This window comes from Octopus bimaculoides, chromosome 8, assembly GCF_046866305.1.
Source record: "Octopus bimaculoides isolate indiv1 chromosome 8, ASM4686630v1, whole genome shotgun sequence".
Lineage (NCBI taxonomy): Eukaryota > Metazoa > Mollusca > Cephalopoda > Octopoda > Octopodidae > Octopus > Octopus bimaculoides.
In genome coordinates this window covers 22,643,255-22,669,538 of record NC_142935.1, presented here as the reverse complement: position 1 = coordinate 22,669,538, position 26,284 = coordinate 22,643,255, and the positions used below count along the sequence as shown (strand labels likewise).

The window sequence follows — 26,284 nt, the reverse complement described above, 5'->3', positions numbered from 1 at the left end:
TTCATGAAATTAGACTGCAGCCATACTGAGGCATCGGCTTCAAGGGTTTTTCATTAAAGAAATAAACCACAGTATACACACACATACACATATATATATATATATATATATATATAAAATATATATATATATATATATATATATATATATATATATATATATATAAAATATATATATATATATATATATATATATATATATATATATATACACACATGAGTGTCTCTGTGTTGGTTTGTTTAGGTCCCTGTAACTTAACAGTTCAGCAAAAGAGTTCAATACAGTAAGTGCCAGACTTTAAAAAAAATAGGTACTGGAGCTGATTTCTTCAACTAAAACTTTCAAGGTGACACTCCAGCATGGCCACAGTCCAATGACTAAAGCAAGTAAAAAAAAAAAAAAAGAACTCAAAATTTCAAGTGATACATGAACAAACGTCATGTGCCAATGCCTCTTCAATTTTTTAGAGTTATAGGTGGAAGAATATTTATGGCAGCAGACAACTGGCCAAAATCCAGTCGCTCCATTTTTAACAATGCAAGTAACCAAATCATCTTTCTGACTTCATGGTTACATGGAGAGGCTTGTAACTATTAAAAATCTGCTTCAGTAATTCTTAAAAATTTCAATTTTCCATAATTACCATAAACTATACCAAGATGGAATAATTCCTAATGAAACCTCTTTCACTTTTGTATTTGGTTTACAAGATTCTTGATGTAAACTTGCATTTGGAAGCATACTTTGTTGTATCTCAAGAGGTTTGTTATGCCAATAATAAACACACACACACACACTGGTTTTATTTCACTTCGCTTGAATGTTTGGTCAATCAATCAGCTGGGTTTTGTCAAAGTCCTGTTGGTCTCACAAACAGACCAGGAGTAGAGAGAGAGCATGTCACTGATGGAGGTTGTGAATAGCAACAAAAGGACTTTGACAAATCTAACTGATTGATAGACCAAACAATTAATCAATCAATCAATTAGTTAACTGCTTAAAAAGTTAAAACAATTGACAAATAAATAGCAAAGAAGTGAAACTGAACCTGTGTGTGTGTGCATTTATTATTGGCATAGGTGATCCTCCCATGATGTGACAACATATATTCCTTACATGTTCACACATTAACCAAAAGAATGAAAACTGAAAACTTACCATGTTGAGATTCTTTTCAAAATCTGTCAATGACAATGCAGCAATTCTGTAAACAAACAAAACAAAAAAAGTTGCAGTCAAATAAACAAACACAGGTAACGAAGTGATCAGAAGTTCAAAAAGTAAAAAAGTTATTCATGAAAGTTAGACACTTTGTTACTTCCTGGAATAAAAGTATTATATAGGAAGTCATCGTCAATTACATATATATTATATATTAGTCATCTGTGTGTATGAATGTATACAATATTCACTCACACACACATTGAAGAGTGCTTCAATACAGTTTTCATCTACAAATTTTACTCACCGGGTCCTGGGACCTAACCCAAAACCATGGGGTAGTCAAGCAAAGTTTTTCACACAGCCATGTTTCTATCTAATAACATTTAGGAATGTTTGCAATATATTGGGGTTGGTAACTAAGTTCCTGCAGTTTTTTTTAAATTTTGGAATCTATTTTTTTTCGAGAATTCTATTTTTGAATCATTTGGGGATCTATTTTGTTTTTTTGATTTTTTTTTCTAAGTTAATTTTTGTTTATTTTCAGATCATTAAAATGGAATGTCAAGTTAAAACAAACGAGCATTTTCAACACATTCCTTTTGCTTTTAATCAAGGTTCCAAGGCTGCAAAATTTGCTCACAACATTTGTGATGTGTACCAAGAGGGTACCATAGCTGAAAGAACCGCTCGTGACTGGTATGCCAAGTTCAAAAATGGAAATTCTGACCTCCATGACGCACCTCATTCTGGCCGTCAAGTTGAGTTCGATGAAGAGCAATTAAATCAACTTTTGCACGGAAATTCTTGTCAGACGACAAGGGAACTGGCAGAGAAAATGGAATGCTCCCACACTGATATAGAGAAGCATCTTCACTCGATGGGAAAGGTTCAGAAGTATGGAGCATGGGCTCCGCATGCTTTAAGTGACAACAACAAAAATCAACGAGCCACAATCTCCGCTGGTTTGCTTGCTCGTTACCGCTCAACTCATGGACACAAGCAATGATTTCTTTACCGAATCGTTTCTGGCGACGAAAAATGGTGCCTGTACATCAATATGAAACAGCGTAAGGAAAGGCTTAGCCCCGGTAAACAAGCGACACCATGCGTGAAACAAGATCATCATCCGCGTAAAACAATGTTGTGCATATGATGGGACTGGGAAGGGATCATCCATCACAAATTGCTTGATCGGAACCAAACAGTCAACAAGGAACTCTATGTTCAACAGATGGAACAACTCAACATGGCTATTCAAGAGAAAAGACCTAATCGTCAGCATGGAGTTGTTCTTCTGCTGCACAACAACGCCCACCCTCATATCGCCAATATGACCAAGGAAGCCATTTAAACGCATGGCTGGGAAGTGCTGCCACACCTGCCGTACTCTCCTGATTTGGCACTAACGGATTTCCCCCTCTTTCGATCTCTTTCAAATGTTATGCGCGGAGTTTCATTCAATACTGATGCAGAATTGAGAGCTTGGCTGGATCAATTTTCTGAGTCGAAATCGGGTGATTTCTACCAACAAGGTATTGAAAATCTTGTTGAACGTTGAGAAGAAGTTGTAAACAACAAGGGTGAATACATTATTGATTAATTAGTTGTTATTTTTTATTAAACCTTTTAAAAAATTTAAATTTTAAAAAAAACCGCGTGAACTTAGTTGCCAACCTAATATTATAGTAAACAATGGTTTAGGTTCACAATATACAATTTTTCTTTGATCAAGAGCAAGGTACATTTGTACGAAAGGATAGCTAGATGCATGCATACACACATACACGTGTATGTTAATGAACTCAATTAGAAATAAGCTAGTAAATAGACATTTGTGTTGGATTAACCAAGATTAAAACCTACTCACCTACAAATGAAACACAAACACAGCTGACTAATATAATTATTAACTATCAGCAGATTTATAAGCAATGGCTAATCAGAACAGGATAATCTATGATTAACTCAAAATTTTACATGATGTAGTAAGTTGGAAAAGATAATATTTACTCCAGAAATATGAGTGAGGAGTGGTTACCAGTCGTGATAATGGTTGTGGGGAAATTAAGTGTCAACTAAGAATTATCTTGATCTCAGTGACCACTAAGCCAAAAAATTAAAGGAGGTTTAAAGCAGAGAAAGTTATTGAAAGTGGATGTAGATGGAAAGAGATATAGCCAACTGAAAGCAGGTCAATTTTGTTAAATACACAGCACATGGGTATTTCATGAGTGCTGGACATTGTGTCAATAAGACATGCTACTGATCTCAGCCTGTCTAGCCCAAAGATATAGGTTGGCCAACTATAATTTAATTATTCATCCAATTCTGTACTTTGAATAGTAAATATATAGGATTTGAAGCAGTTTAGAATCTCATCATCTAAATGAAGCAAATTATTTAGATCTGATTTAGCATTTTCTTTTCTCTGTAACATATTACCTGATCAGTGGAGGCGCAATGGCCCAGTGGTTAAGGCAGCGGACTCACGGTCATAGGATCGCGGTTTCGATTCCCAGACCGGGCGTTGTAAGTGTTTATTGAGCGAAAACACCTAAAGCTCCACGAGGCTCCGGCAGGGGATGGTGACGAACCCTGCTGTACTCTTTCACCACAACTTTCTCTCACTCTTTCTTCCTGTTTCTGTTGTACCTGTATTTCAAAGGGCCAGCCTTGTCTCACTGTATCACGCTGGATATCCCCAAGAACTACGTTAAGGGTACATGTGTCTGTGGAGGGCTCAACCACTTGCACATTAATTTCACGAGCAGGCTGTTCCGTTGATTGGATCAACTGGAACCCTCGACGTTGTAAGCGACGAGTGCCAACAACAATTACCTAATCAGCTATGAAGGAGGGGTATTCTGAAAATATAGGTATCAGAATAAGAATATGGTGGAAAAAGTTCAGAGTTATCACCCCTGCTGTCAACAATGGGATTCTCTCACCAAGTAGAAATACAAGTAAAGAAAAGTAAATCAGTTCATAAAAATAAAATCATTCTTATGTGCTGCAGAAAACAGCATTCAGAGGAAATCCACACATCCAAACACTAAAATTTCAAGACATATTGTGATCATCAGGCGGTACTGGCAACAGCCATGCTCATATTGTGATGAAGAGTCCCAGCGTAAATGTTACTAGACATGTACCCCATCATAGTGTTGAGACCTCAAAACATTGTCATGTCAGCTCCTCAGAATATACAATGCATTTTTTTTTACAATTTACCAACAAGCACAAACAGATTATGGTCTCCAACTCTTGAGCAGCCTACTTAAAATAAGCAACTAGGAAAGCAGTAATCGTCAAGATGCAGTCCAGCAAATGTCAATGTATGCCCTTGAAATTTATTGATTGACAATGTTTATGTGTTCTGCAAAGTGATATTTTCAAAGTCTGTTGATATGAGTGGAATTTTGGGTAGACTGCATCCTCTCTTGATGCACTCATTCAGATCAGGCAACAGACACGCCAGTTGAGGAACACCTTCCATATCAATTTGTTTTCTGTCTCAATCACTGCACTTACAGGAGTTGGATTGATGGAGCCATGACAGTCAGAATGAACTCTCCACTCCCTAACTTTTAACAAATTTCTGACAAAAATCTAAACAAAAAAAAAGACTGCTGCTTCCTAAAAAGATTGACTTAAGTGTTTTTTTGACAGTTTGAAGATTTTTAACTTCAGTTCTAAGTGATGAGGATTTAAAGCCACTGCAGATTTAATTGGCCTTTGGAGAATACTAGAAGGATCTCACAATCCCACTGCAACTCCTCTCATTTGACATCTATTGTCAACCCAAGTCTTGCAATGTCCTTCCCAGGGCCTCCACAGTTTTATGTGCCATTATGCATTTAACATTGGCAATCATTTGCTATCTCTTAAGAGCATGTCCAGTTCCCAAATTTTTTAGCAATGCTGCAAATAGATGTTTCATTTGCATCCAAGTCCAAGAGTATGCTTGGAAACAATGTCCTTCATGGCATTCAAGAAGAAAGTGTGATAGTAATACCTTAAGAAACAAAGCAAAAGTTATGTCTATGTTGACTGACAAGCAGTACATGGATTGGAAATGTCATTCCAGCTATGCCATGACCATCAAGGAAACAAAAATTCAACCACTCACTATTTTGCACATAAAGAGTTTATTCAACTGCTTTTCACAAGTCAAAAGCGCAGAACATTTGTGGAATGTAAACATTCATGCAACTACCCACACACACACACACACACATCGGGCTTTTATGCAGTTTCTCTCGGCCAATTTCACTCACAAGGCACTGGTCAGCACAAAGCTATAACAGAAGAAACTTGCTCAAGGTGCCACACAATAGGATAGATCCTACAACATATGGTGGTTACGAAGTGAACTCTGTATCCATGCATTTGTGCACACACACACAGAGTATAATACAAAACCTACCTGTTCTGTCTTTCCAAATCATCATTAAGTTGCTCTATCCGAATTATGTATTTCTGGTGTTCTTCCTTCCAAGCCGTAACTTCACAAAGATCTGTTTGTAGTTTCGATACCTCGTAGTGACGTGCAGTTTGCAAGGACTCTAATTTACGCTGCAGAATAAAAAAAAAATAAAATAAAGAGTTGCAGAAGAAATAAAAAAGAAGAGTTAAGGAATAAAATTTGAAATAAGTTTTCTCTTTCGTTTTAGTAAATGATTGTTTCCAATCTTTAAAAAAAAAAAAAATACACTATATGCATTTCATCATCAATGTTTCAACCCCTACTTCACCATGCTTGCATGGGTCAGACAGAATTCACTGAGGCAGGTTTTTTCTACAGCCAGATGCCCTTCCTATCACCAACCTTCACTAGTTTCTAAGCAAGGCATTATTTCCATAATGCCCCAACATATTTTCATAGAAGACTGGAAACAAACAACCACTTGTATAATGGTGACACCCATTCATCACTATCACACAATGGCAAGACAAGGAGACACAAACACATTTATGTCGAGCTTCTTTCAGTTCCCATAAACCAAATCCGCGTACAACACTATGCTCAACTTGGGGCTAAAGTAGAAGACATTGTGAAAGTGAACCTGAAACCCTGTAGTTGGAAAGCAAACTTTTTAACCAACGCAAGTTGCTTGTGTATTTGGTTATTTTAATTATTCTAGAACCAAATAATGAGATTTTACTGTTTCATTAGTAAACAAAGATAATACAAACTAATTAACAATGTTATTTATTTGTCTATCAATACAAATGTCAAAAATTTTTCTTTTCTTTATATCATAATAATGACAATTATTAATCATATTTTTGTACTTAGAATTAATTAAGCTGCTTTTCATCCATGGAATACAAAAGGACTGAAGGATGAAAATAGATTTTGCTCGCTAATAAGGCCTTTTAAACTGAACATGAAAGTCAAATGGAGAAATATTAATTTTAATCACTTTGTATTTTGTTGCAAAATTTCGACAAATCTTTCCATTAATTTATTTCTAATGAAATACATTACTGACGTTTCAATTAATTTTGAAAATAATCAAAAGCATGGTAGGATTTACAAAAGTAACATTTTAATTAAGATAATGATTGGAACACAAGAGGTTCCAGCATAAAATTATGATCATCATCAACAACCCCTGGGCATCAATGTCTGTAGCCCTAGAACACAGAGTCAGCTACCCAGGTTGTGTGCCCGTGTCACTGAAGAGTGAAACATCCTAGCCACTGAGCCACACGCCTGCCTTCATCAATAATTATGACGGAAGGTTGAAATTACATATGAACATTTTAAAACAAACAACAAATAGGTAATCTCAGGAAGATTGATATTGAAAAGGCTAGCAAGCAACTAACTCATCAATGCCTAGTCATAAAGAGACATTCTCCAGTAACTATCTGATGCAAGTGAGTCATTAAACAAACATTTAATATGGATTTTTGCTAGGTCTCCCTCTCTCTCTCTCTCCCCCTCTCTGGCTAAATGTTTTATAGAGCTAAGCGCTAACAAAATAATCTAGGTGTAGTCATCATAAATTAGCACTACTATTACTACTACTACCAACAACATCAATTCATAGGAACTTGTCTAATGCATCCTGAAAAAGCTACATTCCTCATTTGTAAGGAAGCAAAATCATGTATTTCTGGAGACACCCAAAGAAATATCAGTAATGAGAAAAAGCTATTAGTAAGGAAGTACACCTATTAAAAAAATTGCATCCTAGCATGCATGTATGCTGTGCATTAATGAACACCAAGTTAAAACAGTGTGCTGTCAGTAGGGGGTTGGAAAAAAAGGCTAAGGAAAGACGTCTTCAAGATAGGGGGTTGTACCTTATCGGTGCTATATTGCAAACTACCTTCCAAGCTTTACCAGCCTGAGTAAATGGATGCTAAATCAATAAAGATGATGATATAGCCGCTTGTGCGCATGTGAGTGTGTCTGTGATTGTGTGCATGTGCGTGAGTGCGTGGAAGAGTGAGAGTGTGTGAACATGTGAGTGTAAGTGGGCATGTGAGTGTAAGTGGGCATGTGAGTGTAAGTGGGCATGTGAGTGTAAGTGGGCATGTGAGTGTAAGTGCGCATGTGAGTGTAAGTGCGCATGTGAGTGTAAGTGCGCATGTGAGTGTAAGTGCGCATGTGAGTGTAAGTGCGCATGTGAGTGTAAGTGCGCATGTGAGTGCGTACATTGCGTGAGTGTGTGCATATGTGTGTGCCTGCGTGTGCACTGTGCCTGCATGCAAAAGTGAGCATGTGCATTTGAGCTTGTGAATGTGAGTGTGTGTGTGTGCATGCACACGTGAAGGTGTGTGAGTGCACGTGCAAGGAAATGTAAACTTTATATTGCACAACAGAGATAATATGCTGAGGGCAAGAGTTTCTACAGCCAGGTGCCTTTCTTATTGCCATCCCTCACCTGTTTCCAAGTGAGATAATATTTTCCTATGATTGAACATATTTTCATGAAACCCTGCTTGTATGACGGTGGCACTTGTCTACAACAATCACAATGTCAAGACAAGGAAACACCTAATCACAAATGCACACAGAGGCATACAGATATTTTATCATAGGGTTCTTTAAGTTTTTGTCTACAGAATCCACTCAAGAATTTGGTCAAACTAGGACTGTAATACAAAACACTTGCCCAAGGTACCATGCAGGGGGCTAAACCCAGAACCAAGAGGGTGGGAAGCAAGCTTCTTAACCACACCCATGCTGCTGAATGAAAAATGACTACAGGTTAGAGGAGACTCACTAATACTGTGAACACAGCAAAATATGCAAAGTTCACACTATAAAGTGTTTCATGATCTATTTAACTCATGTAAGTATGAGAAAAAGACATGTGGTACATACGTTCAGAGGAAATTATGTATTTTATAAACAAGTAAAAATATCTCCCTGTGACCAAAATTATTAAGAAATTTTTTTCTATAACTACAGCTGAGAAATATACAATAAATGCTATTTTTACTTTCCATTTGAAACAAAGTAAAGAACTGAACAAGAGAGTATCTGCATAGTCACTAGGTTTCTAAACATAGCAGTCAAATCTTCCCCCCAAATCACACTCACCATTTTAGAATTGGAAGGACAACTGAGATAATATATGGTCCAAGATATTCCTAATCAGACAGGATGGTCAAGTTGGAATGCCTGTGATCACAGGTATGCTCAATTAGGGTTGAAACAGGATAAAGTACAACTTCAACTATTAGCTAATAACAGCTCTAGAGGATTATTTAAAAAAAGAAACCTTAAGTCGTTGCACAGGGGTGGTCAAATGACAATGTAGAAGATAGAAAACTAGTTGTCTGTGCCAAACCAATGGAATGAAATTAAGACTTTTCACTTCTAAAAGGGAATGTGCAAGCAACCCAAAAATACATAGTAAATGACCAATAACTGAAGCCATAGGAATTCCTTAAATCTTTGCCAACAGATATATTTAGTAGCAGTTTTAAACAAGAATATTCTATTTTTAGATAAAATACCTCCCAGATCTTTAGTCACTTTTCCTCGATATAAATAGTTGCTATATTTTCCTTGCAACACAGTTCAGTTTAGAAGAGACCAATTGATAGACAATTGAGACGTTGACAACAACAATATAGGTCATGCAGTCACGTTTTACTAACACCTTGAATTTATCGTGCAGAAAGAAGTTTGACCAGCCAAGAGTCCTGCGACATACTTGTTAGTGAAGACTTTAAACTGATAAGACTAATTGAGAAAAGTGGCAGCGCAACATTGATCTGTTGACAGAGAAAGTTGTGGAGCAGTACCAGTGTGCAAATCTTTAACTACAGAATTTACACTCCAAACATTAAGAACATGTCAGAACATTCAAAGTTATCAACTTAGACTTTCCAGTCCTCCACATTTTACTCTGTATGTATCAAAACCACCTATTTTGATACATAACACTGGGACAACAGTAATCCATGATATAACAACAGGATGGACATACTTGGGAAGTCGATTTTAGGTTTACTTAATCGGTGCTGACCCGAAGCTGAACAACACTTGCAATAAGTAAGACAACTTTGAATTTAAGAAATGCTAATATATTTATTATAGCTGGATACGTTTATGAAGCAATAGGTAGGTGTGGACATGGATGTGTGGTTAAGAAGCTTGCTTTGCAACCATGTGGTTTCAAGTTCAGTTTCACTGCATGGCACTTTGGGCAAATTGTCCCAGATCAACCAATGGCTTGAGAGTGAATTTAAGAAGCAGACAGTTTGGAAATCCATCACATGTGTGTGTGTGTGTGTGCACATACACCTTTGTGCCTGTGTTTGTTACCTCACACGACAACTGGTGTTGGTTTGTTTATGTTTCCATAACATGACAATTTAATAATAGTGATCAAGGGAATAAGTATTCATCATCATCATCGTCATATAACGTCCGCTTTCCATGCTAGCATGGGTTGGACGATTTGACTGAGGACTGGTAAACCAGATGGCTACACCAGGCTCCAATCTGATTTGGCAGAGTTTCCACAGCTAGATGCCCTTCCTAACGCCAACCACTTCGAGAGTGTAGTGGGTGCTTTTACGTGCCACCGGCACAAAGGCCAGTCAGGCGGTTCTGGCAACGGCCACGCTCAAAATGGTGTATTTTACGTGCCACCTGTTAGACTTAAAAAAAGAAAAAGTGTGATTGATTCAATCGCCTAAAAATTTTTCAAGGCAGTGCACCAGAATGACTGCAATCCAAAGAGTGAAACAAGTAAAAAGTAAAAATTAATACAATTTTAAGCTTTCCTAAAAGTTTACTTTGCAAACAAACATAAATCTCATCAAAAAATGAATTAGACTTGTTCAGATTAACTGTACAAAAGTCACTAGTGCCCCCAGATTAAGGAGACATGATTTTGGACATCACTGCCAAAATGGTGACCCTTAGCTGCAAATCCATTTGTCTGAATCTCATCTTTGGCACTACACAGCTCTGTATACCAAATTCTTCCTATCTGGAAACAGATCAGGTAAAATGAGAAAGAGAAATGATGAAAATCAGATTGTAAACTGTTCATCTACAGTGACAAGATAGATTCTATCTACTAAATCATCATCATTTAATACCTCCTTTTCCAATGCTTGCCTGGGTCAGACTGAATTAGCCAAGGCAGATTTTTCTACAGCCAGATGCCCTTCCTGTTGCCAACCCTCACATGTTCCCCAGCAAGGTAAATATTTCCCATGGCCAGACATGTTCTTCCACAGAAGACTGTAAATGAACAACATCGCTTGTGTGAGGGTGATGCACATTTACAACCATTATGTGGTGGTATTTGTTTCAAGAGTACACACAAATGCTCATGCATAAACACACAAAGTTCAAAGTTTTTTACAGTTTCCGTCTATTAAATCTACTTCGAAGGCTTAGGTCGGCTCAGACCAATAGTAAATGACAGTTATGCAAGCCAGACAGTGGGACTGAACCCAAGACCAAACGACTGAAAAGCAAACTTCTTAACCCTACAACTACTCTCTTTTGACAAAGTATGATTCTGCTTTCAGAATAAAACCAAATTATCAGTGTATCTGCCAGAGTCGAGTCTAACAAAGATAACCTTGAGTAAAGTGATTTCGTTTTTTGCTACTGTTTTAATTAAACCTCCTAAATCTTGTTGACCTGCATAGAATCATTTTATATTCACAATTCTATATGCTATATATTCCTTGTTACATTGATTATACATACACATAAAATTTTAAATGCAAAAACGAGTGAAAAAGATTTCCTGTTTGTCTGAAACACAACACAAAAGAAACCTTATATTTATTTTTAGAACAAACGTCTTGACAAAGAGTGTTCTCTATTTCCTTCGAGTTTTTGCCTGAGCAGCTATGTAAAACAATACTATCAATATCACAACATCCCAAAGACACAAGCCTGCGAGGAAGCCTCTATGTGGTTGTTCATTTTGCTAGAAATAGTAGCCAAATCAAATCACACACTGCCATCCCATTCCCATCAATGCAAAATGTATAGATAATCACAATATTACTTTTAATCGCTATGATGCCATCCTGCTTGAGATTGCTTTTGTTATAGTGTCATAGAATAGTAAATCATCATCATCATCATCATCGTTTAACGTCTGCCTTCCATGCTAGCATGGGTTGGACGATTTGACTGAGGACTGGTGAAACCAGATGGCTACACTAGGCTCCAATCTGATCTGGCAGAGTTTCTACAGCTGGATGCCCTTCCTAACGCCAACCACTCTGAGAGTGTAGTGGATGCTTTTACGTGCCACCGGCACGAAGGCCAGTCAGGTGGTACTGGCAATGGCCACGCTCAAAATGGTGTATTTTATGTGCCACCTGCACAGGACCCAGTCCAGCGGCACTGGCAATGATCTCGCTCAAATGACTTTTCACGTGCCACCAGCACAAGTGCCAGGAACGCGAAGCTGCGGCACAAGTGCCAGGAAGGCAACGCTGGTAACGATCACACTCGAATGGTGGTGCCATCACGATTTCGCTTGCCCCAACAGGTCTTCGCAAGCAAAGGTATGGAATATTCAAGAAACCAGACAGTAAAAGATTATCCAGAGAAACAAGTCAGACGCTCTCAAAGGTCTAAGGTGACAAATATCATAGAAAATTTAATTTTTTTCTTTGAATATTTACAAACATAGAAGACCTAGAACTAGAGAGACACTCAAGTGAACTTGCATCATAAATGCTTTCTTCTATATCTTTAATCTCTAAATGTCATCAGTGCAGATTCCTATTATTGATATCTTAGGATAATCAGCTCAACAAATACACACAAAGAGATATGAGCGCATTACATAGATAATCTGTATAGGGGGAAGGGGTGTTTAATTTCTTTGACCATGCAGTCACGAAAAATTAACTTAATTCAATGGATATTTATACTATGTTGACTGAACTCTGTTGAAGATAAAGCTATTGGCAACACAACTAACATTAGATTAAATAAAAAATACAAACAAATTTTTAAAAAAAAAACAACTACAATGTTCTCTGTTCCTATGAACTCATTCACACCATACACATAAAAACCAACACAATGCATTCATCTCAGCTTGTCTCAGGTGTGTGATTCATATCTCCAAACTTAAAACATTTAACAAATGGTTTAATGGTCAATGTACAGGACTACATACTAAAAGAGTTCAATTTCTTGTCACTAATTTTGCCCTGCTACAAGACATAATATCGTTCTAGCTACAACACTGCTTCTGTGAATGCTTCAACTCTACATGACACCCATTAAAACCAACACAATACATTTACCTCTTCTCATTACCATATCTATACCTGACACTTCCAATCCTTGCAAATGTACCACACCCACAATCTGAAAACTACTTCACAACATCAACCCTTATAAGTGCACTCCACTGCAACCCCTATAAATATACCACACACTCATCCAATCCTAAATGTATATCAAACCCCATCTTTATAAATGTCTTGCATACCTCCAATACATCCCGGTATTTAGTAGTGAACACTGCACACAATCTTAAGTTTACCTTCCAATCACAATTGTTCAGTTTAAACAATCGTTGCAGTCCTGTCTATGCAACAACAGTCCAAAACTGAACAATAACCACACAAATCTTACTCAGTTATTACACACACACACACACACACACACACACACACACACACACACGCACACACTCACTTCAGATGGTTCAAATATGACGTGAATGGCCTCAATTAGAGTGCTGGACTAAACAAAGTACAGTTGTACACTAACAGTAGAAAATACTAATACAGAATGTGAGAAGATACAGGGAAAACAGATCTGTAAACATTGGACCTAACAGAGACTAGTGACAACAATGTTGCATGACAAGCACATCCATCTCATACCAGCAGAAAAAATACATAGTGACAGGCATACAAGCAGGTATAGACAGACAGACAGTGACAGACCTACATAAATAAACAAAGCTCTCATTTCAGTGAAGGTGTGGTTTCCATTCCGGGACCTGGTGATGAATTGTGTTCTTGAGCAAAACACTTCATTTCATGGTGCTCCAGTCCACCCAGTTTCAGTGATAGCTGGGAAGTCAACCATGTGACAGACCAGTGTCCCATTCAGAGATTCATATGCCATGGAAACCATGGTTAAACTCCAGCCTTATGAGTCTTTGGGCTCATGACAAACAGACCAGCTCTCATTTCGTATTTGAGGAATTTAGCATACCAAGAAGATAATGAATCCTTAAAACATTCTTCTTGACAAAAGAAGCAATTATTTCAATACACATGAAGCAAATGGAAAATATAGAGCATTTGTCTCAGTGGAGCTGTTCAAAGTTATATTAGAAACTATTCCCTTTCACAATTTCAATGATGAAGTTATTAATGATACAAATATAATAAGTATCTTGTGATATTTAAGTAAACTGGATATTCTTTCTGAAATACACATTTTAATGTCCACCTACCCATACTCATATAGGTCAAACAATTTGATGAGGTGGATTTTCTATGGTCACATAACCTTCTTGTCACCAACCTTTACCTATGTTCAAGCGAGGTAATACTTTCCCTTGGCTAGATATCTTTTCACAGAAGATTGGAAACAAAAGACACTGTTGGCGTGATGGTGACTCATGTTTACTACTATCAGGTGATATCATGAGCAACTGCAGCAAGTTGGTGAGATGCTGCTGGGACAAACATGTCCAACCCTGCTAGCATCAAACGGAAAACAGACATAAAATGATGGTGGTAATGACACTATCACAATGTATCACCACATGGTCGAGTACTTGTTGCAGTGTGACAGGTTGTGTGCCTCAAATGAGCTATGCCAGCAGAGTGCAAATTCCTGGTAAGGCTTCCCATGCTGGACAGGTCAAAAGATAAAAGCCTGACTAATATGGACCCAAAGGTAAAAGTGAGTTTGGGTAGGGGAGAATGCTCCCTACCTAGAAAACAGCAAGTTACATAGCCGTCAATGATAATTCAGAACCAACAAGACCTGGAAGAGGAAAGATAGCCCAGAGCCAAGAAAGTTGGAGAAAATTTACTGATGCCCTATGCACCATAAGGAGTAAAGGGCTTAAGTTAATAATGATACTGTGAGGATGAGATGAGCCGGAAGGAAGGGGGCGAGAGAGGAAGTGAGAGAAGGAAGACCAGGGTCATCCTCTTTCACCTTAAGGCACTCACTGCAAACAGATGCGTGTGGAGCAAGCTAGATGGATTGGTAGTAGCAGCTGCTTACATTAGGTGCAACAGGCAGAGTGCAAGCTTTGGACTTAGTACAGGTGGATGGCCGACAATGAGAAGGTAGGTGAACCATCTCTTATTTCCCTGCATTACAGTTCCCTCATATAACAAGTTATTTTGGATGTTTGCAGAATTGTTACTTTGTCGGACGATAAAGGTGGAAGAGAGGAAGAGAACAAGCCTCCCTCCCTACAGAGATCACAGCGTGTGAGGCGTCTATATGGGTGGATGGTAGATTTTGACATGGAGTAAAGTGAGGAGGTGATCTTTGAGATCGAGGGTGGGTGGGGAGTATGTGGGTATGAGATGAGCCAGAAGGAAAGGGCTGTGAGGTCAACAGTCAAGGGACCTGACCAGAACAGGGAGGCCGAGAGAGGAAGTGAAGGAGGAAAACCAGCACTGTCTGCTTTTGCCTTGGGGCACTCGCCACAAACAGACGTGTGTGTGTGGAGCAAGCTAGCGGGACTGGTAGTAGCAGCTGCTTACATTAGGTGCAATGGGCAGGGTGCAAATTTGGGACTTAGTACAACTGGATGAACGACAAGAAGGCAGGTGAACCATCTCTTATTCCTCACTCCCTCATTACAGTTCCCTCATACAACAGATACCACCCCCAATAAGCTTGTAGCTAAATGGATGAAATCAATATTTCACAATGAAGTCTTACAAAAGATAACATGCAGGGCACTGGTACACGTTACTGAGATGATTGTGGAAAATATAACTCAATAAACAACCTACCTTTAATGATTCTACTTCTTCTTGTAAGCGACTGTTTACTGCAGTAAAGTCTTTTTTCTCTTTATCTAGGTGTTTTATTGTGGTATCCATCTCCTCTTCAAGCTCTTTACTGCTGGTATGGAACTCCAGAAACTCTTCTCGTAACGCCTGCAGGCTGCAGAAAGAACATAAACACAAAAGGTGATTACAAGTAAATGAGGAAATTTGTATGGGTTAGAAATAGCAGACAAACCTTTTGAACATGGGTCTACACAGAGTCCACTTAGAAAAAAAAAACAGATGATTAGCGTTAAATTGTTAATAGCAACTATTACACTAAATTACAAAAATTTCCTAAGACATTAATGAAGGATCATCACTTTCTGAGTTAAGCTATTTCATGGAAGGCAGCATCCATACAAAATAACTCCTGTAGAGATTATACATTTATTGACCCTAAGGACCAAAATCTAAATCTTACTAATAATACCACACTGTACTGTGCATGCCTCTATACCAAAGGCATTACTTGCTTCAGTTACAGAAAATAGGAATCGCTTCTACTTTACATTCTTGTCATCATTGACAAGGAAAGTAACTACAAAAATCATTTTCCCCAACAATATATGTAAATATTTGGTCACCATCAGGGCCATATTGTATAGATTGAATAGATGAAGAAAAAGGTTCATGTATTTTGTAGTTGAAAAAAACTAATGTAAATTCATTTTTACTTCCGTAAAAGTGAACGAGTTGCCCTTTCTCTTTGCAAAGCAAACTGAGTAAAATAGGGAAAGGGCAAAGAGGATTATTCATGCTTTATAAATACCATGTTTGATGGCAATAACGATGCACAAGAATATTAGACACACCCTAATTTCAACAGCACATATTCAGAGAAAAATTTTTAGTGCACTGAAGCATGTAATATAGGCCCAGCTTTTACCTACAGGAAGTGAGGGGACTTCTTGAGACATTCTTTTAGAAAAAAAGGACATCTTACATTTCATCAAATACAGTTAATGATTAAGAAGCTTAAATAGAGAATGAGACATTCCTAAAGTCTGGTGCAGATTTCTCTGTTGTCAAGTGTTTATTAATTATGAAGGTTTCCCTAACATTGCTAAAAATAATAATTGCAAAAGAAAATGTCACATAATTAGTTCAACCAATTATCATTTTGTAATTCTTACACAAAACACATTCTTGGAAAATCTACTTGGACTTCTTTGCATACAGTTAAAATCCTTAATTTATTTCAAATAAACATCATCAATATGATGACACCAACTATTCTTCTTCACCAGTCTTGCATTGCTGCCTATTAACATTCATAATCATTGTTTTAATGCCTATTTTTCCATGCTTGCATGGGTCAGGTGAGACAACATTGGAGAAGAGTTTTCTATGGCCAATGTCCTTCCTGATGCCAACCCTCACCCATTTCTAAGCAAGGTAATAATCCCCCAGTCCATTAAACAATGAACAGTTTATCCATTGTTATGTGGAGAAATGGGAATAGATGACACTGTTTAAATGTGCCTTTTGTTTACAATTAGCAAACACACATAATGGGAAATATGAACTCACTCATAGAAACACTTATGTACATAACCAGCTTCAGTTTCCATCAAGCAACTTCACTAAGTAATTTGATCAACCAGCACCTACGGTATAGAATATCAGCCAACAACATCCATATAGTGAGACTGAACCCTAAACCATATGTTTCTGAAGTGAACTTCTTAACCACACAGCCATACCTACACCAATTAAATATAGAGACCCTACAAACACATATATGGAAGTGTATATATGTGTATGTATGTCCCCATATATATATCAAGGTTTTACAGAATAAATACATTCAGTGGTTGCTGCCAGAAAACAACTATTTCAATACCTTAATGACAACACATTACACTTTAAATATTGAATGAAAAATTTCTTTTTTCACCTTCAATTAAATGATTCCTGCCTGCTTTTTCTGGTGTTGTTATACAATAAATTATTAGATGTTGGGAAAAAGTCTGAATGTAGCTTGTAGCTAATATAGGAGAAAACTTTGGATAAATGCCAATAGTTTGATCTTATAAAAGGGTATGAATTCAGAAACAATGGTCCACAAAATGAGGAATATGTATTTTTTTTTTTTCTTTTTAATATCTCTTTTCCATCTCTTTTTCTATCTAGAGACAGCGTTTTTCCATCTAGTATAGGATAAAATAGATATTAATAAGTGGGTCATATACACTGCATATACAAGGGTCCCAGAAGTAGAGCTGGAATCAATAGGGATACATTCAGCAAGGAACAAAACCGTCATTATATCTTTGATTTGAGTCTATTTGAAACTGAAATAATGAGATTCAGGAACAAATAGCAACAAAATGTTTCAGTAGACATACAATTTATAGATCAGTGAAAAACTGGAAATGTTTCACTAACAGCTTGGATGTATCAGTGATCCTTACCATATTTGTGCTTGAAGAGTGGCAGGTCAGATCTCATCAAGATCCCATAGTCCATTAAGATTCAAATATATTTTTAACAAAATTTTAAATACACCTTTTGTCATCATCATCATTGTTTAACGTCCATTTTCCATGCTGGCATGGGTTGGATGGATCGACTGGGGTCTGGGAAGCCAGGAGGCTGCACCAGGCTCCGATTTGATCTGGCAGTGTTTGTACAGCTGGATGCCCTTCCTAACACCAACCACCCCAAGAGTGTAGTGGGTGCTTTTTATGTGCCACCGGCACAGGGGCCAGAGGGACCTGCCATTGACCACATTTGGATGGTGCTTTTTTTTACATGCCACCGGCATGGGAGCCAGTCAAGGCGGTGCTGGCATCAGCCACATTCGGATGGTGCTTTTTACATGCCACCAGTACACGAGCCAGTCAGGGCAAGGGGGCTTGCATCGACCACGTTCAGATGGTGCTTTTTACGTGCCACCAGCACAGGGAGCCAGATAGGCAGCACTGGCATCAGCCACAACTACAAATTCCATTTGATTGTGGTTTCATTTGATTTTGATGTACACGACTCAATAGGTCTCCTCAAGCACAGCTTTGTCTTCTACTGTGTAAAATCTTAGCTAAGTTTTTTCTTTGAAGGATTAAAACACGAAAGAAAGCATCAACACAAAAACAATTGTGGCAAGATTATCAACTATAGACAGTCATTTGTCAGGTTATCAGTAAAATGGGTCTTGTTATGTGAACAAGAAAACAGTAAATATGAATTTCTTAGAATTTAAGCAGAGAAAATACCTGGTGACAAGTGCACCATGTTTCAATTGATAAAGAGCCCAAATCAAAATTCATTTAATCATTTTTACTAAGGATAATTAAGTGGCTTATTTGGATTACCTATTGATTAGAAGACCTAAAACTACTGCTATGAGAAAGATTTCTTTAAGGTTATGTAGTTAGGCATATGTTACAAACTACTGATGGTTACATATAATGGAAGTGACAAGGTAAAAGCAGAGTAGAAACTATTAAGTACTCAGGCAGAGATAGATGGTAAAACAGTAAATTTTATAAACAACATGACTCACAAAACTATCTAAGAAACTGACTAAGAACTGAGATAGTTTCTTAGCAAACTTATCCAACACTAAACTATAATATGGAAGGAAAGAAATAGAAAATAGAAATTAGAAATAATTTATATGTTTGAATGACAACAAATACTTAATTCTCACAACAAAGTAATATCCATTAAGTGGAAATGAAACGTTCCCCCACCTTCCTCCAAGAACTTAGGAATGTTGACTGTACCTATGGAACAGTTCAGAAGAGAGAGAGAGAGAGAGGGTTCGTTAGAAAGAATGTGTACTGAAAAAAAACTGCAGCCACCTGTTAGCTAAATGTGTTTTGAAAATCAACATGTCATGCAATCCAGATGACTGACATTATTGTTGACCCTAATTTGCTAAGGGGTTAGCAAGGCCTGTTTAGTATCAATCACATGATTCTCCAGAATAAAACAAAACAAAAACTTTAAAAAAAAATTTTTTTTTAATTAAAAAAAACAAATATAGTCACTGGTGTTAAATATAATGTATCAGTTGCTAAGATAAAAGTATAGGTAAAGCTATAAATGGAATGAAGAAGAGTAGCAGATAAGCTGATGGTGTGAAGGTAGGTAGAAGCAGTAATATTAACTGCCATGCATGGAAAGTGACATTGGCAATGTAATTACAGTAACACATTAGAAGTCTGATTAGTGACACAACAGTAGGAATCCAACCATTTTGTCCTAGCTTTAAGGTGTTACAAAAAAATTGCACAAAAGGGATGACCTGTAAAATCTAAATAGATGCTGGCATGGCTGTGAAGTTAAGAAGTTTGCTTACCAGCCATGTGGTTTCAGGTTCAGACCTACTGTGCGGCACCTCAGGTAGGTATCTTCTACATTAGACCTAGGCCAACCAAAGCCGAGCGAGCGAGCGAGCGAGCGATCGAGTGAGTGAGTGAGTGAGTGAGTGAGTGAGTGAGTGAGTGAGTGAGTGAGTGAGTGAGTGAGTGAGTGAGTGAGTGAGTGAGTGAGTGAGTGAGTGAGTGAGTGAGTGAGTGAGTGAGTGAGTGAGTGAGTGAGTGAGTGAGTGAGTGAGTGAGTGAGTGAGTGAGTGAGTGAGTGAGTGAGTGAGTGAGTGAGTGAGTGAGTGAGTGAGTGAGTGAGTGAGTGAGTGAGTGAGTGAGTGAGTGAGTGAGTGAGTGAGTGAGTGAGTGAGTGAGTGAGTGAGTGAGTGAGTGAGTGAGTGAGTGAGTGAGTGAGTGAGTGAGTGAGTGAGTGAGTGAGTGAGTGAGTGAGTGAGTGAGTGAGTGAGTGAGTGAGTGAGTGAGTGAGTGAGTGAGTGAGTGAGTGAGTGAGTGAGTGAGTGAGTGAGTGAGTGAGTGAGTGAGTGAGTGAGTGAGTGAGTGAGTGAGTGAGTGAGTGAGTGAGTGAGTGAGTGAGTGAGTGAGTGAGTGAGTGAGTGAGTGAGTGAGTGAGTGAGTGAGTGAGTGAGTGAGTGAGTGAGTGAGTGAGTGAGTGAGTGAGTGAGTGAGTGAGTGAGTGAGTGTGTGTGTGTGTGTGTTTGACTCATACACTGCTTAACTAACAACTGATGGTGGCTTGCTTAGATTTCTATAACTTAGCAAATTCAAAAGAGACAGAATATCAGGCTTAAAAAAAATAAGTAGTGAGATTGATTTGTTCCATTAAAATCTTCAAGGATTGTGTCCCAGTATGATGAAGGGCAAGTATTTTGTTTGATTTCAAATCCAAAATGAGACAAAACTTGTGCAACAAAGTAGCAAATACAGGGATTGTCATAGAAAACCCGCATTTTGTGAGATCAGATTAATTCAGGATTTAGGCACTTTTATGTCTTACTTTTTTTCAGTTGTTTCACTTCAGCCATGCTGGGGTACCACCTTAAAGGGCTTAGTTCAGTCGTGGGTAAACTGCAGTTTGTAAGACTTTCCAAATAGCATGCCTAACATAAAAATCACCTTGAAATGTATTTTAGTAGTGCAACCCATCTGATGATGTGCCATTTCTCACAGAGCCTGCGTCTCAGAAAAGGTTGCCTGTGCCTGGTTTAATTGAACGAAACAACCCCAGGACTTATATTTTAGTCTGGTACTAATCCTATTGGTTTCTTTCACCACACCACTTGATTAAGGAGACATAATCCACCCAACACTGGTTGCCAAGAACAAACAAACACACTGCAGGATTTCAGTTTCCATCAACCAAATTGATTCACACGGCATTGGTCGGTCAAGGGCTATAGGTGAAGACACCTGCTCAAGATGCCATGCAATGGTACAGAACCTAAAACCCACATGGTAGCAAAGCAAGCTTCTAAACCACACAGACATATCTTCATGCATCCAATACAGTAATAATAGCATCAGTAACTTAGTATGCAATGACCATCACAATCATATAACGTCTACTGTCCATGGGTTGAATAGTGTGACCAGAGGTGGCAATCTGGCGAGGGGTGGAAGGACTGCACCAGACTCCAGTCTGATTTGGTATGGTTTCTACGGCTGGGTGCCCTTCCTAAAGCCAACCACCTTACAGAATGTGCTGGATGCTTTTACATAGCACCTCATGGGCATTCTTACATTGTCGCCGCACCAAAGTTCTTACCTTGTCACTGCATGGACATTTTTATGTAAAACTAATTACTGTAAACAGAAGTAGCAGACTAGTATTAACCAAGAACAACACAGGTAGTACATTCTGTATTAACTAATTTTATAATGCCAAGAATAGACTTAACAAATGCAAAGCCTATAAAATATCTCAAACTTATCTTTCTGCTCTTATTTATTTATTAGCCTGAAGCAGTTCCTTGCCCTAGCTTTTTGCTAATCTCCACTAGACTATATAATAGGGATAACAGGGTGAGAAACTATGTTGTTCAATTTGAAATCTACTACAATTTAATGATTGGAAGAAAATGCTGGAAGATTACAATTCTGGAGATAAAAGAAGACTGGGAAATTGTGATTACTATAGATCCCCCTGCCCACTCCCTTCAGAGGGAGATGGGAATATAGAAGACATAGTCAAGAGGGAGGGGGAACATGGATAATGCAATAATAATAGCAGAAAAGACAAAAAGAACACAAGCGATTGCAGAGGATTGGTAAATAGGTGAATGGCTGGGAGTGGGATGTAGACTGCCAAAGATATGAACTCCAAACCCTTGTGACTGAAAAGTCCAGTTAATTATTTATGGGTTTCACATAATAGAATCATGACTGCTTAATCTGGTGTGGCTGATATAAATTTTGATGAGAAGATATATAAAAATGTTTTAAGACACAAACAATTAACTGTAACTTCTAAACTCAATATGGAAATTACGTGAATTATGAAAATACTTTTAGTTAATAGTTTATTACTTCACATCATAAAAAATTCCATCAGCTAATAATATTTAAAAGGGTTTATTCAAATATCCATTGTACATGTTTTACTAATCAACTAATTATTGTTTTACTACCCACCTTTCCATTTTCGTATAGGTCAGATGGAATTTTTGTTGAGGCAGATTTTCTGTATTGAAAGACATTTCAGTTTCGACTATCCTGTCATTTTTTCAAACAAACTGCTCTGGAAAACATTATCCAGCATGTCCTTGAAGACGATAATGCTTTGAAGAGTGTTAGGCTAATAATTCTTGTGGATCAAATAATCATGAAGTAGTTACTTTGTTCAGTAAGAAGGTGGTTAGTTGCCTCCCTCAAATATTGTAAAGAGCAGAAAGTAGTTGGAGCAACAGAGACCATTACCTTATTTCAAAGTAAACAGTCCTACGTAGAAGGTAATAAAATGAGGGCCCAAAGTAGCAATAACAGAATTAACACAGTATATAATTCAATACAAGTATATAAATATGCTATAACTAGAGCAGACTTAAGGGGTGGCATATATAATTAACCTTTCCTGTAGATGAGGAATTAGTGAAAATGTCACAGCTGACACTTTCGCCAAATTCAACTAGTTCAAACAAAATCCTCATTGACATACTAAAACTATTCATGTGTGTGCTCAGTATTGCATAATAAGGCATTACATATATCTGAATAGTGAGATAGACATTAAACAGAGAGGAAACGATGAGAAAGTGGATGGTTTGAGGAGGTGGGGTACTATAAATAAAGCTCAACTTTACATGCTAGTAGTGATGAAATTCTGTGTTGGTAGGGTGAAGTGGGGGGGGGGGGGTTCATATCTGTAAAGAGTAAGGTTTTCCTTTTTCATAAGCTTTAGAATTAGGTGAGAAAGATAAGAATGTGCGCAAAAGTTTTCTCAAAGGAGTTTAGTTAGCAACCTTAAAACAGCAATACACACTAGATGTTGAAATTGGGTTGCAGATTCAACATACTGAGAACTTACGGCTGCTACCTTAAATATCAAAAATCTTAAGAAAAATTTAGGCTTCTTAAATTCATTTCGTTTTTTGCAACTATGCTGGTGTTGCTGTTAACAGCAGGCTGCTGATAATTACTGGCTCGTTTTTGTCATGTCCACTTGCCAAGTGGTGAGTATTTCTTACAAAAGATGATTCATCAAAAGTGGGCAGACACCAATTACTGACCACAACTAACAAGTTTTGGCAGAAAGTAACAATCTCTCAATATGAAAAGGTTAGCGACAACAATAATTGAAATCACATGACTAAGTAAAGCCGACATACCAGAGAGAGAGAGAGAGAGAAAAGAGAGTGAGTGAGAGAGAGAGAGAGAGAGAGAGAAAGATAGGATCCATTAAACAAGGGTTACCAGGTGTGCAATTAACAAAGAATTATGTGTTATTAGTAAAACAACTAGAGTCATCTGACAATAAACAGTGACAACACTGACAAGAGAAGCAGTAAGCAACAATAAAGTGTCTGTTTTCAAAACAAAAGTTTATTTGGATATGAGAAAGTCACAAACATAATATACCCACTGTAACAGAATACATTTATCAACTGATCAATAAAACAAAGTCATCTATACAAATGGCAGGTGAAAAATCTGTCAATCTACACAAATCTTCTAATAGAAGCGTTCACTTTTCACTCTCATTCATAAATAATGAAGTATTTTCCTGGTCAACCAACATTAATCAAAATTAAGTTTTAAAAATGTAGTAAAAGTCACCCTTTACCAATTCAGCAATCAGAAATTTATTTCTACCAGTTTATGAAGAGAAGCTAATAATAGTTATCAAACTCACTAAAAGAGAAAATGAAATATTCATAAAAACAAGTATAAAACAACAGCACTCAGAGAGTGCAAACTTCTGCCAAGGCAACACCAACGTCCTCTCAACGATTAGCCAGAAATGATTTTTAAAATGAGAATATCTGAAATAAACTCAACTGCTCAAACAAACAAGAATACTAAAAATGAACCCGACCATTCTCAAAAATTAAGTTAAAAAAGAAAACAGGAAAAATAATCCAGAATCCTTGTCCAGTAACGGATCGATCCCAAAATCTAATCAGTTCATGCCAGTCACAAGGCCAAACATCCCTGAAGGTTTCATCCAAATTCATCCAGCGGTTCTCGAGATATCTTATCTACGGTCAAACAAACACAACTGAAAACAATATCACCGACTTTGCTAAGGCAGAGGTAATTAGATTAAAAATTTAAATAAAGCCATATTCTCAACAAATGCTAATTAAAGTGACATCTTTTGTTGTTCCAAACTAATCAGATAAAGAATAAAGTTGGTGTATTTTTACAACTACATGTTGTAGAATTTAGTTTTACCTCTATGTTATATAAATGTAATAGAACGCACAAGTCAGAGATTAGGTTAAAAATAGAGAGAGCTGGATTCAGTTGAGTTTCACAGGAGTGAACAATAAATGTTATGATGATGATGAGAGTAAATGGACACAAAATAGCAATAGAACTAATGCTTTTTGATGAATTCAAAGTCTCTAGGGTTCGGTACCTGTAGTGTTAACCCATTAATAACTTTGTCAAATGTAATGCTTATTTATTCACATTGTTTTGAATTAATCGCATATCTGATAGCTTCAAAATTTTGATGATGCAATTGTTTTACTTTTAGAATGGCATTGTGAGATAAGTACAAGAAGCCAGATCTGGTCAGTTTGAACACAAAACAGATGGAATATTTAGGCTGGATATGGCTAGTTTGAATGCTAAAGGGTTAAATATTATCAATCTTTTCTGGAAAAGTTCAATAAATTCTCGAGTATTATTCTTCCCTTTCAGTAATAGATATGGCACTGGAATAAACGAACATTCCATGTAAAATTAACATGGCAGATCTTGTTGAATTGTCATCCCTACACAAGAACTGATTAAATTAGAGTAGGATTTGATACAAACATGTTCAATGATCTTCAGGATATCTCCATTATACATAGAAGAGGCTTTTGAACTATTGTTTAGAGTTTTAAATGGACTTAATATTGCTATGCAACTAACTTCCGAGCCGTATGTACCCATTTAGACTGAACAATGTTATCAAACAAATAGGTGCTTTAAATGTATGGAGAATACTTCAAGTGATGGGAGTGTCTTTGAACGAAGATTTATCTCAAACAATCAACAGGACATAATATCACTGGCTTGAGGAGGTCATTGGTTCAAACTTTTTTTAACTGCCCAGTGTCATTGGTTTTACTTCATCAGTTCATTTATATTTTTGCAGCAATATCATGTTGAAGGGGTAAGTAATAGGTTAAAATAAAACAAGTTTAACCAATAAATTTTTTAAGACTTAAAAATTTTAGTTAGGAATATATTTAAGAAAAAAGAATTCTCACTTCTCTAATAAACTATTTTGGAATACCTCAAACACTTTTAGTGATTTATCATTTTTTATCTCTAACCTGTTTCTGTTACTGGACTGTGGTGATGCTGGGGCACCATCTTAAAGGGCTTAGTTGAACAAATTGACCCCCAATTTTTTTTTTTAAGTCTGGTACCTATTGTATTGGTTGCTTTTGCTAAACCTTTTTGTTACAAGGACATATATAGAAAAATCTACACTGGTTGTTAAAGTGGTGGTGGGGGAGACAAACTTCATTTTTTTTTTCTAAATCAGGATTGGACAGGTTGTGATTGGAAGGAAATTGTGAAAAATAAGGGAAATCAGGAGATATGTAGTTACAGACCTGTAAAGG

The 26,284-nt window shown here is 37.2% G+C and overlaps 1 protein-coding gene across 8 annotated transcripts in view; it reads right to left on the bottom strand.

The window, feature by feature from the left end:
- The window catches only part of LOC106871947 (nuclear distribution protein nudE homolog 1), an 87,449-nt gene that overhangs the window by 31,302 nt on the left and 29,863 nt on the right, over positions 1–26,284 (bottom strand). For all 8 annotated transcript variants that reach the window (XR_016242820.1, XM_089356185.1, XM_089356184.1 and 5 more), the window contains exons 2-4: positions 15,634–15,787; positions 5,591–5,739; positions 1,159–1,204 (exon numbers count right to left, since the gene is read on the bottom strand). Coding sequence is in view for 7 of the 8 variants with exons in the window: in XM_089356185.1 (XP_089212311.1) it covers positions 1,159–1,204; positions 5,591–5,739; positions 15,634–15,787 (349 nt within the window). In the remaining variant the exon portion in view is untranslated. The remainder of the gene's footprint in view (positions 1–1,158; positions 1,205–5,590; positions 5,740–15,633; positions 15,788–26,284) is intronic.